Source organism: Anser brachyrhynchus (genome assembly GCF_964034855.1).
Source record: "Anser brachyrhynchus genome assembly, chromosome: 14".
In the NCBI taxonomy this organism is placed as follows: Eukaryota; Metazoa; Chordata; class Aves; order Anseriformes; family Anatidae; genus Anser; species Anser brachyrhynchus.
The window spans coordinates 398,228-416,065 of NC_137709.1; the positions used below are offsets into that span (position 1 = coordinate 398,228).

The 17,838-nt window shown below is 52.0% G+C and overlaps 1 protein-coding gene across 2 annotated transcripts in view; it reads left to right on the top strand.

The window, feature by feature from the left end:
* Window positions 1–15,475, top strand: part of DPYSL3 (dihydropyrimidinase like 3) — a 36,396-nt gene extending 20,921 nt beyond the window's left edge. For both annotated transcript variants that reach the window (XM_080555248.1, XM_080555249.1), the window contains exons 3-14: window positions 1,502–1,686; window positions 3,793–3,957; window positions 4,275–4,336; window positions 4,832–4,912; window positions 6,056–6,124; window positions 8,478–8,598; window positions 9,444–9,600; window positions 12,423–12,564; window positions 12,829–12,999; window positions 13,580–13,759; window positions 14,362–14,524; window positions 14,848–15,475. In XM_080555248.1, coding sequence (XP_080411374.1) covers window positions 1,502–1,686; window positions 3,793–3,957; window positions 4,275–4,336; window positions 4,832–4,912; window positions 6,056–6,124; window positions 8,478–8,598; window positions 9,444–9,600; window positions 12,423–12,564; window positions 12,829–12,999; window positions 13,580–13,759; window positions 14,362–14,524; window positions 14,848–14,936 — 1,585 coding nt within the window. In that variant the 3' untranslated portion in view covers window positions 14,937–15,475. The remainder of the gene's footprint in view (window positions 1–1,501; window positions 1,687–3,792; window positions 3,958–4,274; window positions 4,337–4,831; window positions 4,913–6,055; window positions 6,125–8,477; window positions 8,599–9,443; window positions 9,601–12,422; window positions 12,565–12,828; window positions 13,000–13,579; window positions 13,760–14,361; window positions 14,525–14,847) is intronic.
* Window positions 15,476–17,838: the final 2,363 nt, after the last annotated feature.

Below are 17,838 nucleotides of genomic sequence, written 5' to 3' on the forward strand. Positions count from 1 at the left end.
TTTGTGACATAGTGTCCATTGTACAACAAAGCTGTATCTAACTGAACCAGGAGCAAGATTTGTCTTTTGACTCCTGTTTTGCCTTTTTTCAACAGTATTAGTATGAGCAACCCTACCCAAGATCCCATTCTTAGCACTACTGAGGACAGCACTGTGCTGCGGCCCATCTACCTACCTGAGATTTTCAGGAATTGCAGGCAAACCAAGTTGTCTTCTATCTTGATTTATCAGGGAAGACTGAAGAAGGCTTGATGAAAATAGGATTTCTGAAAGAAGAGATTTGAAGGCTAAGTGCTACATATGGACAGATAAAGGGATTGAGGGGGCAGAGGATGAGTGAAGGGAGATTCAGGTGACCTGTCCTGCAGGAGAGCTGCTGTGTCCAGAGAGGAGGATGTCGATTGCCCTCCAGAGAACTATCAGTAAGGGTGCTTTAAGCTACGAGAGAAGATTATGCTGGAGCCTTTTAGGTTTGCTGTTTTCACAAGAAGCTTTTTCAAGCTGCAACAGGGGAGGTTCAGGCTGGACATCAGGAAGAGATTCTTCACTGAGAGGGTGGTCACACACTGGAACAGGCTCCCTGGGGACGCAGTCACGGCACCAAGCCTGTCAGAGTTTAAGAAGTGTTTGGACTATGCACTTAGTCATATGGTCTGAATTTTTGGGTAGACCTATGTGGTGCCAGGAGTTGGACTTGATGATCCTTACGGGTCCCTTCCAACTCGCGATATTCTCTGATTCTGTGATTCTAAGTACTTGGGGTCTAGCTGCCTTCACTGCGGCGTGGCCCTGTTGTTAGCATCCTTCGGGGGCGGGAGGACAGCAGGCGAGTGGGAAGGTCCTGTGGAGGGAGGACTCCTGCCGTGCTCCTTGGGAGGAGCGTGAATGTGGTGCAGCCAGACTGGGCTGTCAGATTTTGGCATTGTAGCCCACTGCAGCGCGTACCCAAGGGAGGGGGCTGTCCTTCACCCACGGGACTTTGTGGTGGGAGCAGCATTGCCAGACTCTGCCGAGCCCTGAGCTGGCCTAGCAGCTGTGGCATTATGCTAGGAAATCATCTTTCTCTGTAAGTAAGCCTCGGACTTGAGCCTTACTTAAGGTGGGCAGAAGGGTGGGGGAGAGGAGAGATTAGGGGTACAGCTTACTGGACCCAGGGCTGGTGTGCACTACAGAGGTCTGCATCATGCCCATCGGACTGTGCTTCAGGCCTCCCTGAGCCAGTGCCTGCCCTAGACAGCTGGTGTCTCCATAGACACCACTGCAGCAGGTGGACAGATGCCAGCCTTCCCTGGACTGTGCAAATCTCAGATTAGGTGGGCCGGACAATCCTGCGATTCTCTGCTCAGCGAGGTGGTTTCAACCCCAGTTCCTGGGAATGAGTGGGGCGTTTCTACCAGGCCGAGGGGGTGGCCTGGCTGCTCCCCACCTGGCTTGTCAATTGATTGCGTTGTGGCTGGTTTTCCTTTGTGTGTGCCTCACCATCTTGATGTGGTCTCATCAGGCAGATTGGAGACAATCTGATTGTCCCTGGAGGGGTCAAAACCATAGAAGCCAATGGGAAGATGGTGATCCCTGGAGGAATTGATGTCCACACTCGCCTGCAGATGCCGTACAAGGGGATGACAGCAGTGGATGATTTCTTCCAAGGGACGAAAGCGGCCCTGGCTGGTGGAACTACAATGATCAGTGAGTGCAGAAGGCAGGTCTCGTGCGCAACAGCACCCAGCAGGCTTGGGCTTTTGAGAGCAGTTAAAGTACTGCTACATTCAGTATTCTAACTCTGCATGCGATCTGTTTGATATTGGTTTCCATATCTTCTGAAGATTTTTATATATTTTTAAAATGACGTTAGGATGTCATGCAGGAGGGTACAGTCAAAGAGGGTTATGTCGAAGTTCCTCTTTAGGGCAGGGAGAATGGACAGATGACAACTGGCAGGGAGGATTTAGGGAAAATTTGGAGGAAGGAGAAAGAAGCTCAACAGTTGGTGTCAAGTTGGTGTCATTCTCACTCTCTGGAAGAGGTAATTGGGAACATAAACACATCTGATACTTGTGAAAACAGGGGGGAGGGCTGAGAATGGGAGCCCCACTTGGAGCTCAGAAACTTGCAGGCTAAGTGGCAGAGACCGGGCAGCCATCTCAGCAGTGATGATCTCGCAGAGACTCCCTCGAGGATGCTTGCTTTCCTTGCCAGGCCAGCCCGCATTTCTCCCTGCCTGGCTGGCACCTCTAATGGAAAAGCGATTGGAACAGAAAGTGCAGCCAACTGTGCACTCCAGCTTTTGCTACCAGTAACTTGTGGCGGTGCAGGTCTGGGTGGAGCAGAGCCCTGGTATCTTTTCATCTGGCTGAAGTAAAGAGGGTGGGCCCGGAAAATGAATTTTCCTGACCAATGGATGAAACATGCCTTTGGGTATTAAAATGTGAAACCTCTCAGAGCATCAGCTCTCTTTTGCTTGAGTGCTGGTTAGCAGTAAACAGTAGGGTGTGGCACAATAGAGCTTCTGAGCTCTCATGGAGGGGCTGAGCAATGAACGGACAAATTTTTTTCACTTATTGAGAGTGCAGCCTTCAGGGGAGGCAGAGTGTACACATCAGGATAGCAGTGCAAACATGGTCCAGCTCTTGTTAACCCTCATGTCCCCAGTCAAGCGCTTTTTTGCAGTGTGTTTTGGACATGCTCCTGTTCTGAGCTGGGGAAGGCATTTGCAATAAAACTTCAATCCAAATGAAACTCCTCAGTCTTAAGAATTTTTTGTTGTTCTTGCACTCTTGAAAAGTTGCCCAGTTATTTTTTTTTCCTGTATGCTTTTCATAGTCTTCTTTGCTTTAAAGATCCATGACAGTGTGCTCATCTTTTCTGTGATGTCTGGTTCAGACTAGAGAGCGAGGCGCAAGATGAATCTGTAGGACTGTTAGTGGTACTGAAGGTGCTGGGAAAGGAGATACGCACAGAACCCTCTGCACAGCTTCAGATCCTGTGTTCTGCAGTGTTCCAGCGTCTGCAGCCACTGGTGCCCCTGAGAACCTCAAAAAGGAGTAACGGCATAACTTCTTTTCCCCAGCTAAATAAAAATAGGGCAGCGTGATGCTCAGATGACGCTGAGCAGAGGAACAGAGTGATGTCCTGGCATCGTGCACTGCTCAGAAATAAACAGTGCTAACGAAAAAGGAAAGGGGATTCTGAGATCCTTCCCTGGAGAGTGCCAAGGGTGTGCAGTGCTTGCAGATCCACGCTTTACTGCTGTGCAGCAGCCACAGCTGTGTGTATTGCAGGGTTCCATGGGGTTCAGGAGCAATTGTTGATCCAGTAAAGGACTGGTTTTTTTGCCCTCCCCACTCCAGTTCACCTTCCCCCATGGACCAAAAAAATCAGCTGTGTGAAGTGCACTGTGGTAGGGCATGAGGTGGTGTAATGGGCAGTAAAAGGTGCATTAGTGTTGCAGGGGACAGGAGACCGTGTGTTAATGGGGTTGAAGTGAGGATGAGGAGGGACAAGGCGCTGCAGCTTTCAGCTGATTCCTCAGCAGAAGCCTGTAAAAGCCCCTGATCCTTTGCCAGAGGCTGTTAAGTAAAGGCTGTATGCATTTCACATCCAATAAATGCACTGGGAGGAGACTAGGGAAGTCATGGAGGTGATGAGGACCTCTTAGGCGCTGTCCTGAAGCAGCCAGAGAGACGGGTCTGGGATGGTGGAGATGCCCTGCAGCATGCAGGGATGCAGTGGGGTGCACATCAGGGGCAGGCAGCTGGAGAAGCCTTTGTTCACAGCTCCCATGTCCCCTTGCAGTGGACCACGTGGTGCCGGAGCCCGAGTCCAGCCTGGTGGAGGCATTTGAGAAGTGGCGGGAGTGGGCGGATGGGAAGGCCTGCTGCGACTACGCACTGCATGTGGACATCCCTCGCTGGAGTGAACGTGTTCGTCAGGAGCTGCACACCATGGTCCAGGAGAAAGGTTTGCTGCCCCTTCCTCCTTGCTGCCGGCTGGGTGCAGGGGTCCTGGTGGAAGGGGCAGGTGGTGGATGTGCTGTCCTTGCTCCTCTGGCTGTTGAGCATCTGCTGGGATCCTGCGTGGCCCTGAGCAGGAGTCAGCATCCTGCAGATAAGCTGCCAGGGGCAGCCAACCAAAGCAGACACCCTCCTGCCTGCTCCCTGTTTCTGCCAGGGGTCACTCCGTCCAGGTCTGAATTCTTCTTGTGTGCTCGGGATGTGTCTGGGGAGGGAGAGCTGTTGGCTCCTTCCTCAGCATTCTCTTCTCTGCTCTTTCCCTAGGAGTCAACTCCTTCATGGTTTATATGGCCTACAAGGACTTGTACCAGATGTCAAACACTGAGGTAGGACCTCATTTATGGCTTTGGTTGTGTGTGATTGGAGTGCTGACTGTAAAGATGGCAGCAGTGCTGTGTAATCCTGGCTCTGGGGCCCAAGGCGAGATGCCGTCCACCCTGCTTTACAGGGGCTTGCAAGCTCCTCTCTGCTTATCCTTGCTGCCTTCAGAGGTGCGAGCCTTGGCAGTGCCCCCGCTATGCAGCTGTGAGTCACCTTGCGCTGCATATTGGCCATGCTCCTGCTTTGAGGATGGCAGGCAGAGGGGTGTATGGGGTATTACAGGGAGCATCTGCTGGTGGCAGGTGGCGTCCTGAAGGAACTGCCTGGCACGGTCACGGAGCCTGGTCTTTGTGTGGCTGACACCAGATCCTCCAGCCCGTGCTGACCCTGTCCCTGCTGCAGCTTTCTGCTGAAGGGCACAGTGCAGGGAGCTTTAAGGTCATGCACAAGCCAGGATGATGTGCCTGTGTTGTAATCACTTTTTCTTGTTTCTGTTTCAGCTGTATGAGATATTCAGCTGCCTGGGAGAGCTGGGTGCCATAGCTCAAGTTCATGCTGAAAATGGAGATATAATTGCGCAGGTAACTACTCTTCTGTTGTGCTGGGACTGAAAGTCTCTTCCAGGCTGATTTGATATGGCGTATTTGCAACACGACACTAAAGCTGCATGGGCATCTTTTGCAAGGTTATCTCTTTGCAACTCAGCAGTGATATCAAAGTTTTTAGCAAAGTTTTCTGCTGTGAAGTATCTGGTGGGAACTGCAATAAAGAGGTTGCAAAACCTTTCAGCATAGTCTTTCAGGACATTGAATTGCACGTCAACATAGAAAAACTGGTTCGTGGTGTTTCTGTGTTTTGTTTCTGATGAGCAATATTAGGTAAAAATCCATTTCAAAGGAAAGGTAGATAACCCAAGGAGTCAGGAGGACATGTTTAGAAGCATATTATTCTTTTGTTACAGCAAGCATTATCATCTTCTTTTCTAAAGGTGATGAAAGCTCAAATTATTTTATGGCCTATTAGATACAGCCAAACTTTTCAACGTTTTTGTTCAATGAGATTGAAGGTCAGTGAAAATATTTGTGTCATTTAAAAGAAAAAAAAATGCACTGGCCAAAGTTTTCTTAAACAGGTAGTTTCTTGCAGAGTTAGAAAGACAAGCTGACAGATGAGTTGAAAGCAGATACCAGCCACTCTTTTTCTGCCTAAAATTAAATGAAACTTGGAATACACAGAACTTCTCTAGAAAATATCAGGATTTAAAAGGATCACCAGCTAATTGGGGAATTTGTTACTGCAGAGCTTTTGCAGCTTTGTCAGTGGAGTGAGTGAGGAAATGGTAACCTTGGGAAGAGAATTTTGGAATTGTATTGCCTTTTAATGGTCGTTTTCTCAACAGACTACTTGCATTTCAGAAGGAGAGGTATGGAGTGGCTGGAAGAGGGCCTGGAAATGTATCGGGTGCTGTTTGTGGAGCTGGGGAGTTCTGTACGCTTTTTCCTCAATGCTGTACTTGTTTTGTCACAGAGGTTTCAGCCAGTGTCCACATGCCTCTGAGTGCTCCTGGTCCCTAGCCTCCCTGCGGCTGCCTCCTGCCCTGCACTGGGGGGCCTCAGGATGTCAGTTGGTGTCAGCCTGAGGGCATGGCCATTGGGAGGGCTCTGCTTTTCTTGGGGGACAGGTTCAGAGCTTGGTAACATCCCGCTGTCCTTTCCATGTTCTAGGAACAGGCCAGGATGTTGGAGATGGGAATAACCGGACCCGAGGGCCATGTGCTGAGCAGACCAGAGGAGGTAAGGTGCAGGACGGTACCAGCCTCAGTGCACTGAAGAGCTTTCCTCACAAGCCGTAGCAGGGCATAGTGTAGCAGGGCCAAATGTGTGTGTGTGTATGTCCACTCCCCCCTATATATATATGTTCATTAGTACAGGCAGTACTGTCTGGGTAATCACTGGTTTAGGAAAGAGCGAGGTGTGCTTTTGTGACAAACATATCTCAGTCTTGTTGGAGTTTCCTAGCAGAGACAAGGGCTTCCAAGTAATCCAGAGATGAAATAAAATAAATAAATAAATAAAAATAAAAACAAAAATGTATGGCTGTGGCAGCACCAGGGGGTGGTTTGGGGGCATTTGTTTTGTATTGGTGATTCCAGAGTGTAAGAGGCCTGCGAAGAATTGAATAGTGAGTTTTAGTCCCCCTGAAATGTTATCGTTCATGTCTCTGAGCACAAACAGATTCCAGCTTCTTTCTGCCTAATCTCTGCTTTGGGTGTAACATGAGTTTTGAAATCAGACAGACAAAGCCATTGGTGAAAGGTGTGGGAGGGGAAGAAAGGGGGAATATCCTGGTTACAAGTCATTGTCAAGACGCTGATTAGATAATTTCTAATTTTAGTTTATGAGGTATTTTTCTGTTTGGTCTATTAATCTGAGTTGAATCTAATTTTAGATAAGTTTTCTTGAGATAGCTCCCTGCCGAGAGCTGCTTTTAACTTTCCATAGCATACAAAAGAAGAAAACGATAGGAATTTGGTACAACAGCAAAGCTGAGTAGAGGAAAACAGGGATGGATTTGTATTTCAGGATCTGCTGAAGTAAAATCAATTGGCTTAAATAAATAGTATAAGAAGTTGACTGTATTATGGTTGGTAATGACAGATACAGCCTAGTATAATGCAATGCTTACTGTCTTTGAAGTATGAGACAGTAAAACATTTCCCTGTACAGAGAAAAGACTCAATATAAAATACAGTAGATCAGAGTCCCTCTGTGTAAACTGACATTTATTTTTCTTTAGACCCGTTGCCACTAGCTGGCAAGCTAACCTGCATTTACGGGATGCTGTGGTTGTGCCAGCATTTGAGAACTGTCCTATTATCGTAAGGCAGCACTGCGGTTCTTCTCGTCCAAAGATGATAAAGCATTGTTAAGTGTTCGATCTTGAAACACCATTAAAGTGTAAGGCAACTGGGAACAGTGCAAGAAAGCTGTAGATACAGTCTGTCCAGCCAAATCCAGGTGTCGTTACCTTTGAAAAGAAACAGCGTACCTCTTCCAGAACACCCTTGACCTGGGAAAATGTTAGGTGGAATGCAAGTGACCTGCTACCCTCCAACAAAGCTTGCCAGTTGATGTCAGGGCATTGGGAGGGTGGCCTACAACTCCAAGGATCTGTTCTGGAGGGACCTGAGTGGGAGTTAAAGACATGCTCTACTACCAGGTGGTGCTGGTCATTTGGTAGCGCAGTGTGCTGCTGCTCCAAACTGTGACCCATTCTAAAGGGCATTCAGCGATTGCTCTGTTTGCTCCTGTCTTTCTGTTAAAACCCACTGAAGTCTGTAAGTGCACTGGTAAAAATCTTCTGAAAGGTCTTTAAGCAGAAGAGAAAAAGTCTTCACTGTGCTGACGGACAGTGCCATGGACAGGCCTGCAGAAGTACGCGAGGAGCGCATGTGTGCACGTCTGGTGCAGTGCCTCATTTAACCTGCTGCTGGGAGCACTGAGATTGCTTAAGCAGCTGCCGGCCTGCAGGCAGCAACTGCACAGTCCCTGCCTCCCCCGGGGCTTGGCTGATTGGTACGTTGTCTTTTTAAGGCTTCTGTTTTGAACTTTATCATGCAGAAGCTTGAAGCCAAGCTGCAGAGCAAATACTCAAAGAACGTCTGGAGCTGAGCTCTGGCTGAGCAAGGGCTGATGTAATAGTCCAAAGATATCCCTTGTGGTGGAAATGCAGCCTGCTCTAGCAGCAGGCCAGCGAAGCCCAACTGTCTGGGATGGCCAGCAGCTGGCTTACGGGACAGCCAGACCCTGATGGGAGCAGCCTGCCAAGGCACAGCCTGCAGCACCCCAGCCACCAGCAGGGTAGTGGTGTCCAGTTAAACCAAGTGCCGCAGCAGTGAGTGCTCCAAGGGGCAGACCTGTGTCAGCCTGCACAAGCCTAAACTGTGCTGCCAGGCATGGGCAGCCGGCCCTGGGCTTCTCCAGCTGTTGGCAGATCTGGAACCAGGCAACGGAACAAATGGTGGGCGCAACTCCACAATTCCCCTGCAGTTAGTCTGCAGTTGGGGAGCCGGGGTGAGAAGGCCCGGCAGCATGCCTCTCCTCGCCCGCCTGTGCTCCTCTGCAGCTGCGCTTTTCTCTCTTCCAGCTGGAAGCAGAAGCCGTCTTCCGGGCCATCACCATTGCCAGCCAGACCAACTGCCCTCTCTATGTGACGAAAGTGATGAGCAAAAGTGCTGCTGACCTCATCTCGCAAGCCAGAAAAAAAGGTGAGCAGCTGCTGGTGCTGCACACAGCCTTGCTGTTGTTGCTGGGGTCCTGGGTGGCTGGATTCGGTGTCTTTGCATCCTGGCTATTGGGCTCAGACCTGCACCTATGCCTCAAGCAGCCCAGAGCTTCCCCTTCTGCTGGGGAAGTTCAGGGGCTTACCCTAACTTGTGAAGGGCCATGGGGATGCTGCACCAGGCCACCTGGAGGCACCTTCTGTGGCCATGTCATGCAATGTCATGGTGTGGGCAAGGGTTGGGACAGACCCAAGATGTTTGTGAAGGTCTCTGTGGGGACATTCACCCCATCCACATGCACACAGTTGGAGCTGCTGGGTACAGCCCCAGCCTCATTGGCAGCACTGGCCCTGCAGCGGTGCTGGAGTGCAGGGACTCAGGCGGGCATGTCCCACCTGGATTCAGCGAACTGTGCCCCTACTCACAGTGAGGGCTGGCAGCAGCTGTCCTCTGCCAGGCTCAGGGGCCTTGCTTCCTGCTAGTCCAGACAGGGCCTCCCAGCATGAAGGCAGCCGTTGGCAGGGGGGCACATTGCCAGTGTCCTTGATGGGTATGGATTTATTTTGGAGAATGCAGCTCTGAGGCCTTGTCTTCCAACACCACCTGCCATCTAGGCTTGTACCATCATCAGGCTCTGTACCCATAGCCAGAGGGCTGGGATGGCGCTCATGTCAGCAGCAATGGCATGTAGGGTGGGCTTCTGATGCACCATGGGCCTAGTGGGCCCTAGTGGGCCTCCCATCTGACCCAGTGCCTGAATTCACAACAGGCAGTGGGGATCAGACTGCCATGGGTCCCCAACACTGTGTCCTCTCTGCCCCCTTTTCCAGGCAATGTGGTGTTTGGTGAGCCCATCACAGCCAGTCTGGGGACTGATGGGACACACTACTGGAGCAAGAACTGGGCCAAGGCTGCAGCGTTCGTGGTCTCTCCCCCGCTGAGCCCAGACCCCACAACCCCTGACTACATCAACTCCCTCCTGGCCAGGTGAGCTACAGAGGCTGGGCTGGCTGTGCCTGAACTGGCGGCTCCACCAGTGACACTGAACGGGAGGCAGTGTGCCTTGGCCTCAAATCGCCCAGGAAGAGGCCATGGAGTGTTTGGGTAGTCTAGACGTTTGTCGACCCTGAACCACTTTACCCTAGGTATTTAATGAGCTGCCTGATGAAATGGCTCTACCTTGGAGCCATGGTGGCTTATCCCTGAGCACTGGGGGACAGAGGAGGCACCACAGGCTTAACATCAGTAATGAGGAAAAAAAAAAACAAACCAGCAGTCATGAACTGCTTTAAACACCCTGAAGAAGGCAAAGAAATGAGGTCCAGGTAACAGGTGTCAGCAACAGCATTGACCAAGCTGGAGCAGCCAGCGTGAGAACAGCGTAAGCAGCTGCCTGGGCTGCAGCTGTGCAAGAGAAAGTCTGGGGGGTACAGGTGGCACAGGCCGATGGGGACCCACTGCGCTGAATACAAAGCTGACTTTTTTTCCACACCTGTACAGATAAGCAGTAGTACAGACTGCAAGGTGCATGAGCACGAGGTCTTTAAGGGCAGCTCATGTGCATCTGACAGGGATGGTAGATTTTTTTATTTTTTTTTTACCGCAAAGGCAGGGGGTGGGGAAGGGATCTGTCGAAAACAGAGAGCAAACAATAGAAGCACTTCAGCAATTTGCTGTGACCTTTTTCTCAGAGCTATCCTCCATCCTCTCACTGGAAAGGCACGCGCTGCAGCCAGGGACGTAGATCTCATTGCTGGCTGTACCCGTGCACCACATGTGAGCTGTGAGCCCAGCTCGCCTGTGTTTGCTGGCTGAGTGGTGCATGTGGCGCTGGTCTGTGTTAGGTGGGGATGGCTGACACTGAGGGGGCTGTAAATGGAAATGACCTTTGAGGTAATGCTGGAAAAATCTGTGATGAGATGAGCAAGGGATGTTGGGTCAGGAATAGGTGTCAGAGCAGAAGAGCATGCTAGCATAGGCCAGGTTTGTGTGCCACAGTGTGGGGGCATTGCTAGGTGTGTGTGTGTGGAGATGCTGTGGCTGGCAGAAGTGCCCATGCATTTGGGATCTGGACGTCCAGCTCACCCTGGATTTTGTTGTGGTCAGTAGGTGGTCATGTGTTTCTGCTTGGTCTGGATGTATGAAATAGGTGCAGGTCTCAGGGACTGGCAGCGAAAAGTGAGCCCAGCTCCTGAATTGCCTTGTTAGTGCTTTCCTTCCACTTCAATAACAATTTTACCCCAACCCTCAAAGGAGAGGCAGGAGCACCTCTGAGTCCCTGCAGCCCACATAGGTCTGTCCCACACTGTGCCAGTGCCTTTCCCAAGCTGTTTCCTTTGAGGCTGCAGCAGAAAAAGCAGCTGCAGGAGCTCCAGCTGGGCAGGGAGGCTTGTTTTCTTCCACCAGCACAAAGCTGGTGGAGATTAGGAAGCATGTTGTGTCATCAGTCCATGCAGTCAGTCAGACATATGGCAGAAATTATCAGAGGAAGATGGAGATTACCTAGGGATTAGGACTGATTTGTGGCCCTGTACAGAGCCGCTGTGTCAGTGCCCTCCCGGGTTCAAGTCCAGGAGCCTGACACTCATGGCCTGTCCTTGCGTGGCTGCTCCAGGAGCTGGCCTGGGACCCGCTTCCTTTTTCCTGGCAGCGATGGCTTCCAGCAGCCATGTGTCCCCAGCTCCCCGCAGCAGCGGGATGACTTCCAGCTCCTTGCCCTGCCCTGCCTGGCAGCGGCTGGCTCTGCCTGTTCCTGCCCTCTGCTGTCACTGGACAGCTCAGGATGGATGGATTCCATCCTGCTGGAGGCCCTTCCCAGGCAGAGGTTGTCTGGGTAGCAGCACTGGGCAGTGCCTGCAGCGTGGCTTTACTGAGAGTCCCAAGAGCCATTTCTGGGAGTCCTGGCTCTGCTAACCCTGCCATCAGATTCCCGTCTGGCTGCAGGGGCATTTGCTTTTGTGACAGTGGTGTGGTGGGCATGCCACAGTGTGGGCCAGCCTGCTTACCTAATCACACCTTTTTGGTTGGTGCTGCTGGCTGCTGCTCCTTCTGTAGCTCACATGGTGCTGAGGGCTGCTGTCGTTGAGCTCCTGCTGGACGAAACATCGCAGGCCAGAGCCCAGATACCTGGCTGGGGTGGGCTCCTTGGCTGGGTCGGCAGGCAGAGAGTGAGCGGCAGCAGCATGCAGGCTCAGCTCTGTGCACTCACGCTCCTGCAGCTGCTCTGCCAGATGCAGCGGTGCCCCCTGGGCAGGGTCAGGATGAGGTCCTTCCTGAGGGAGCTGGCGCTGCTAGGATGCAACAAAAGGGCCGGCTGTGGTGACAGTCCTTGGTTGGAGAGAGGCTCCTTCCTGCCTGCGTGGCACAAGGGCTGCTCTCCCAAGCAGACCCAACAAACTGCCAGAAGTAGTTTTTCTAACTCACGCTGGGATGTTTTATCCCTCTGTTTTGGTGTGAATGACAGTCTGGTATGGAAGGGCATCTTTTGGCTTAGCACAGAGGCCCCTCCCTTGTTTCCCATGACATTTCCCTCTGCTGGGCTGTGTGTTTGTGGGCAGGATGCTGTCCATACCCCAGGCAGGCAGCATGGTGTTGGCAAGCTCTCTTGCCCCTGTAGCCCAGGGGACTCGGCCACTGCAGGGCTGAGTTGGTGGAGGTCTCCAGGCTGAAGGGTCACAGGAACGGGGGTGCAGAGTAACAGAGAGCTGAGCTGGGGGCTGCCTTTGCACTGAGGAGATCCTTGGCCCTCGTGTCTCTGATATTGTCTGAACACAAAATGGCTCAGGATGCTCTTGTTACCACCACCCCAGTGGTGACCTGCAGGTTTCGGGAAGCGCTCACTGTACGTTCAGCACTGCACAGAAAGCAGTTGGAAAAGACAACTTCACGGCAATCCCAGAGGGGACCAACGGCATAGAAGAACGGATGTCTGTCATCTGGGACAAGGCGGTGGTAAGAGCCACACCTGGGGAGGAGTGGGCAGGTTCGTCAGGCACCTCAGACCCCCTGTGTCCTTGTCCCAGCAGAGCTGGGCACCCAGTGGCATGTCTCCTGTCCCTAAGTTGAAATAAGCGTGACCAGGAGAGGCATCTGCCACAAGCTCAGGGTAATGACCAGGGTCCGTGAACATACCTCTAGCTTTTGGTCTGTCTGATACCTGGGCTCTTCCTCTTCCCTTCCCCAAATGAGTGCTTTGTTCTCTTTGTGTCTGAGCAGGCTACAGGAAAGATGGATGAAAACCAGTTCGTGGCCATGACGAGCACTAATGCTGCAAAAATCTTCAACTTGTACCCACGAAAAGGGAGAATAGCTGTGGGCTCAGACAGTGACCTGGTCATTTGGGATCCTGATGCAGTGAAGATCGTCACGGCAAAAACCCACCAGTCTGTAAGCTCTCTGCTTGTGGGTGGGGGTGCTGAGGGGGGCAATGTGGGCAGTGCTCTGTGCAGGTGATCTCACTGCTGGGAGCTCAGCGCTGCCCTGCTGGTAGATTCAGGGACTGAGTCCCAGCTATGGGTGATGCAGCTGTGACAGCACGGTGGGATGCCTGTAAGCCCTGGGCTCTGCTCGCAGGGCCTTTCTCACCCAGCTGCCTTGCTTTTCCCCTGCGCCTGGCACATGCAGTTGTAAAGACGCCTTTCTCCTGATCTGGGTTCCTCTTCTGGGTCCAAATTTTTCCTGGCTTTGCCGGCATGCTTTGTTCACTGACCTGGGTCGTGCCCTCTGTTGCTGCAGTCCTTGCTTGCAGCCAGCTTTGAAGCTGTAGGTCCTGGTTCACGGTGGGAGCTGTGGTGGATCCTTGGTATGGTGGACCTGGTGAAGGACAGGAGGCCTGTGGCTCAGGGAAGGCTGTTACAGGTGTCTTCTCCCTGCCCGGGTGACTTCAGCAGTGGTATGTGGGGACTAAGCAGCCCTCAGGGCAGGCAGTGCTCGTGTCCCTCCTGACCATCATCCCTGGTTGCTGCAGGCAGCTGAATACAACATCTTTGAAGGGATGGAGCTGCGTGGGGCCCCGCTGGTTGTCATATGCCAGGGGAAGATCATGCTGGAGGATGGCAACCTGCATGTGACCCAGGGGACTGGACGTTTCCTGCCCAGCAGCCCTTTCCCTGACTATGTTTACAAGCGCATCAAGGCCAGGAGGAAGGTAAGGAGATGGGGCTGTCAGCAGACAGAGCTGTGACGCTGTTAACCCAAATTGCCCTTTTCCCTGACAGCTAATTGTTTTCCTACTGTACCCTGGAAACAGTGCTGCAAACCAGTGTATGTCAAACATACAGTTGGGATAGCTAAGGCTTGTTGCTGGTAGTGTTCCCCCACCGGAGGCAGGACTCTTGGCTGGGTCAGCAGTGGGTGATGCCTGTCCAGCAGCTCCCTCGCTGCTTTCCTGCTGCAGCAGGAGTCTGAAGGGAAGTGCTGAGTGAAAAAGAAGGAGACTGGACAAAATGGCCTTCTTCCCCAGCCACACAGCATAAACCTGTGCCAAGGGGCTGCCTGTCACCCACAGCCTCTGCACGCTTTTGGAGGCTGTTGTGCGGAGGTGAGCGGTGGGGTTGAGCCACCTCCATGCTGCATGGAGGTCTTGGGCATGCAGGACAGAGGGGCATGGGGCTGGTGGTGTGAGTGGCCTCTTCAGTGGTACCAGGGAGCCAGGGCTCTGTGCAGCAAGACATTGGTGGTGTCAGTGGGCTCACAGGACACTCACAGGGAGCACAGCAGCCTCACTGTCTCACTTCTCTCCTGTAACAGATGGCGGAGATGCATGCTGTGCCCCGAGGCATGTATGATGGACCTGTGTTTGATCTGACCGCCACCCCCAAGGGGGGCACCCCTGCAGGGTCAACCAGGGGGTCCCCCACGCGACAGACTCCCCCCATCAGGAACCTCCATCAGTCGGGGTTCAGTCTGTCAGGTGAGCACTGCAGAGGCTGGGCTGGCAGAATGCAGTGCCCCTGGAGTGGGTGGGGGCTGAAGGGGGGGGCAGACTGCAGCTATGGCAGTGTCAGCGCAGCACCAGACCCTGCTCTTGCCACATGGGTCTGCTCTTGGAGGAGTGTCTGCAGAGACGTTCAGGCCACTGCTCTCAGCGTCCTGCCAGAGTTGGAGGCAGAGCAGGTTGCTGCAGGCTGCCAGGAGCCCTTCAGTTAGACCCCAGCCTTACTGGTGGCTGAGTCCTGTGAAGAAAATCCTTTCAACTTCACTTTCCCTCTTCCCTTTGTTCTTGCCCTCTGCCAGGTACCCAGATTGATGAAGGTGTTCGCTCTGCCAGCAAGCGTATTGTTGCGCCCCCGGGAGGCCGCTCCAATATAACCTCCCTGAGCTAAAGCTCCACGCCGAGAAGGAAGTAATCCCTGTACAAGCAAAAGAAGAAAAATGGTACATTGGTGTTTAAGAAGGAAAAGCAAATAAACCTGTTCTGAAGAATCAGTAAGCCTCAAGCCTTATGTTTCACAAATGCTACTTGCTACCTAGCTTTAAAGATGTTGCTTCATTTTGTTTTATGCATAGCCTTAAAATTCTGTTATTGTTGTTGTGGGTTGGGATGGGTTGTGTTTTTCCTCTTCCCTTTTGTATGCATGCTGCTCAGACAGGTTGCTTGGCTCAGAGTCCGTTGTTTGTGTTGAACACTTGTGGGATGCCACTGTGTGCGAAGGTGGGGAGGACCGTCATGGGCACTGGCTGGGCAGGGTCAGGGGTCTGTGTCGTGTTCACCCAGCTCTTGTCGGTGTTTCACCATGAGGCCCACGGGGAAGCCCGAATCTCTCTGTAACAGCTGTCACAGTGCCTCATGTAAGGTATTTCATGACTTTGTACACTTTATTAAAAAAAAAAAAAAGAAAAAAACAACTGTTCCTTCAAACAATTTGTCTTTCTGGCTGGCTTTTTTCATCTCCAGGCTGCGTCTGCTTGCCTGGCCCTTGGGAGAGCAGGGGCAGGGGAAGCTGTGTCCCGTGGGTGGGTGCAGGGCTCCTGGAGCAGCTTTGGGCTGTTTGAGCTGAGGGAGCTGCATGGCCAGAGGGAATCCCTGTAGGTATAGGTGTTGGGGACTGGTGTAGGTGTTGGGACCATGTGGCTTCTTGGGCAAAAGCAAAGGTATCAGCAAAACAGGTTGGTGCAAGCACTGTTGAAGGTCTGTTCAGTTTGTCCACGTAGTCTCTGGCTGCAGCCTGACCTGGCCATTGTGGTCTGTGCCTGTCACTTGTGCAGTGACATGGACCAGCTCTGCACATCACCGTGTTCAGGTGTTCCCAGCTGCAGCTGGTCTGGAGGCTGTTGGCACCTGTGAGTTAAATGCTTCCCTTCTATGAAGTGGTGTTTGTCAAACCAAGGGTCACAACCTTTTAAAGCTTGCAAGGCATTCAAAAAAACTTGGTTGTTTTTTAAATATTACAAAAAATAAGTGTCAATTTAGGCAGTGCTAAATAAATACACTTTTTTTGGGTCAAGTATTTGACCCTGAAATATTTATTTTTATGTGCCTGCAACTCAGACAGGACAAGTTATCTGTGCAGCAGTCCTTCAGGGGCCATGCCACAATAGTTGAGCTGGGGTGGGGAAGACTGTTCATACTTGGAAGTTTTGTGAACCTCTGCTATCAAATAATTTAAGATTTTTCCCTGTTGCCTGGTAGTGATTAAGCTGAGACTGTGCCTCTGAGAGTAGAGATTGTTTTAGAGGTCTGTGGGGAATTTTTAAAGATGCAATGTTCTCACTTAACTGTTTGAGGAGGTTTGGTTGTTGGGTTGTTTTTTTGTTTGTTTGTTTTTGGTCAGAGAGTACACCAGTATTGATGCAGCAATAGCTGTTTGCCCCATCCAGCAGCAGTTTCCTTGTCTGGGTCTGTGGTGTATGAGCCTGTCTGCTGCGGCACCAGGGTGAGGTGACAGGTAGAGCTGTTGCCACATCCAGACTTGACCGAGCCCTCCCAGACTCTATTTAGGACTGGGCAAAGAACCAACTTACTGGTGAACTCATTCTGCTTGTTTTGCAGCTCCATGGACAGTAAAGGGTAATTTTTCCCATTTGTTTGTTTCCATGGTAGCAGCATACAGTGACACTGCTGCACTCCCAGCCCTGTCCACATGCTGTGCTGCAGCTATGCCAAGAGCCTGACCCCAGCAAATAAAACAAAACCAACGGGCACAGCGTGTGGGTGAAGGTAATGACACCTCAGTGAATTGGTGCAATCGCCCGGAAGACTCTGGCCAGCTGCGCACAGGAAACGGGCACACTGCAGAGAGTGCTGCAGCCCTTGGTCCCTGCAGCTTTCACCCAGAAGTGGCTGCACCTTGCCAGTGCACCCTCATGTGACAGCAGCAAACTGCTACAGTCCCCTAAACCTGTGGGGCTGCTTGTCTTTACTGTGCACATTGCCATGGCACAACACCAGGAGAAGGATGCTCAGTGCAGGCCAGAGCAGGCCCCTTCAAGTCCAGGGAGCTGCCGATACCTGCCTGTTAAAAAAGATGTCAGAGCCTACACCTGCAGCTGATGCCACTCAAGTCTATGTTACAAATTACTGCAAGAGAGGCCAGGTGGGTGAGAGGAGCAGAGAAGCTGTCCTGCAGGGGGTGGAGTTGGCAGGGTGGCAGTATGGAGGCTGACCCTGGAGCTGCCTTAGCACAGAGGAACCAGAGCAGGGTCCCCAGCACATTGCACCACACACCAGACTGTCCAGAGAGCCCATTCCCCCTGGCAGCCTGCATGGGATCGCACACAGCCCTGCTGCAGCCATGCTGGGCTGCCCCAGAGATCTGCATCCCCCCAGGGCTATTCCTGGCTGGGAGGGCAGGCCTGATGTGACCCACAGAGGGCTCATGGTCTGGTCTGCGTAGGGAATGTGTGGCTGCTGCATGCTCAAGAGGAATGGAGACGCTCCTCTCCCAGCAGTCACTGGGATGACGGCTTGCTTGTGCACATGCTTAAACCACACATTTCCCAAGGTGTCCCAGCCAGCCATCATCTGATCAATGAAAGATGGCTTATTCACATATCAGTCTATCCGAAGCATTTGTGAAGACCATTGGAAGGTCCACTGAACACAATCTGATTTTTCTTCTATGTTGGAACAGGGCAAAATCCACAGCTTGAGAGGCAGAGGGAGTCTTCATCCGGGAGAAAAGATTTAAACTGAGAGTCCAGTAAAGTCCTAGACAGCACTAGGCAGGAGGAACATCCACTCTGCCTTGCAGTGCAAGTGACCTCAGACATAACATTGGCTTTTGA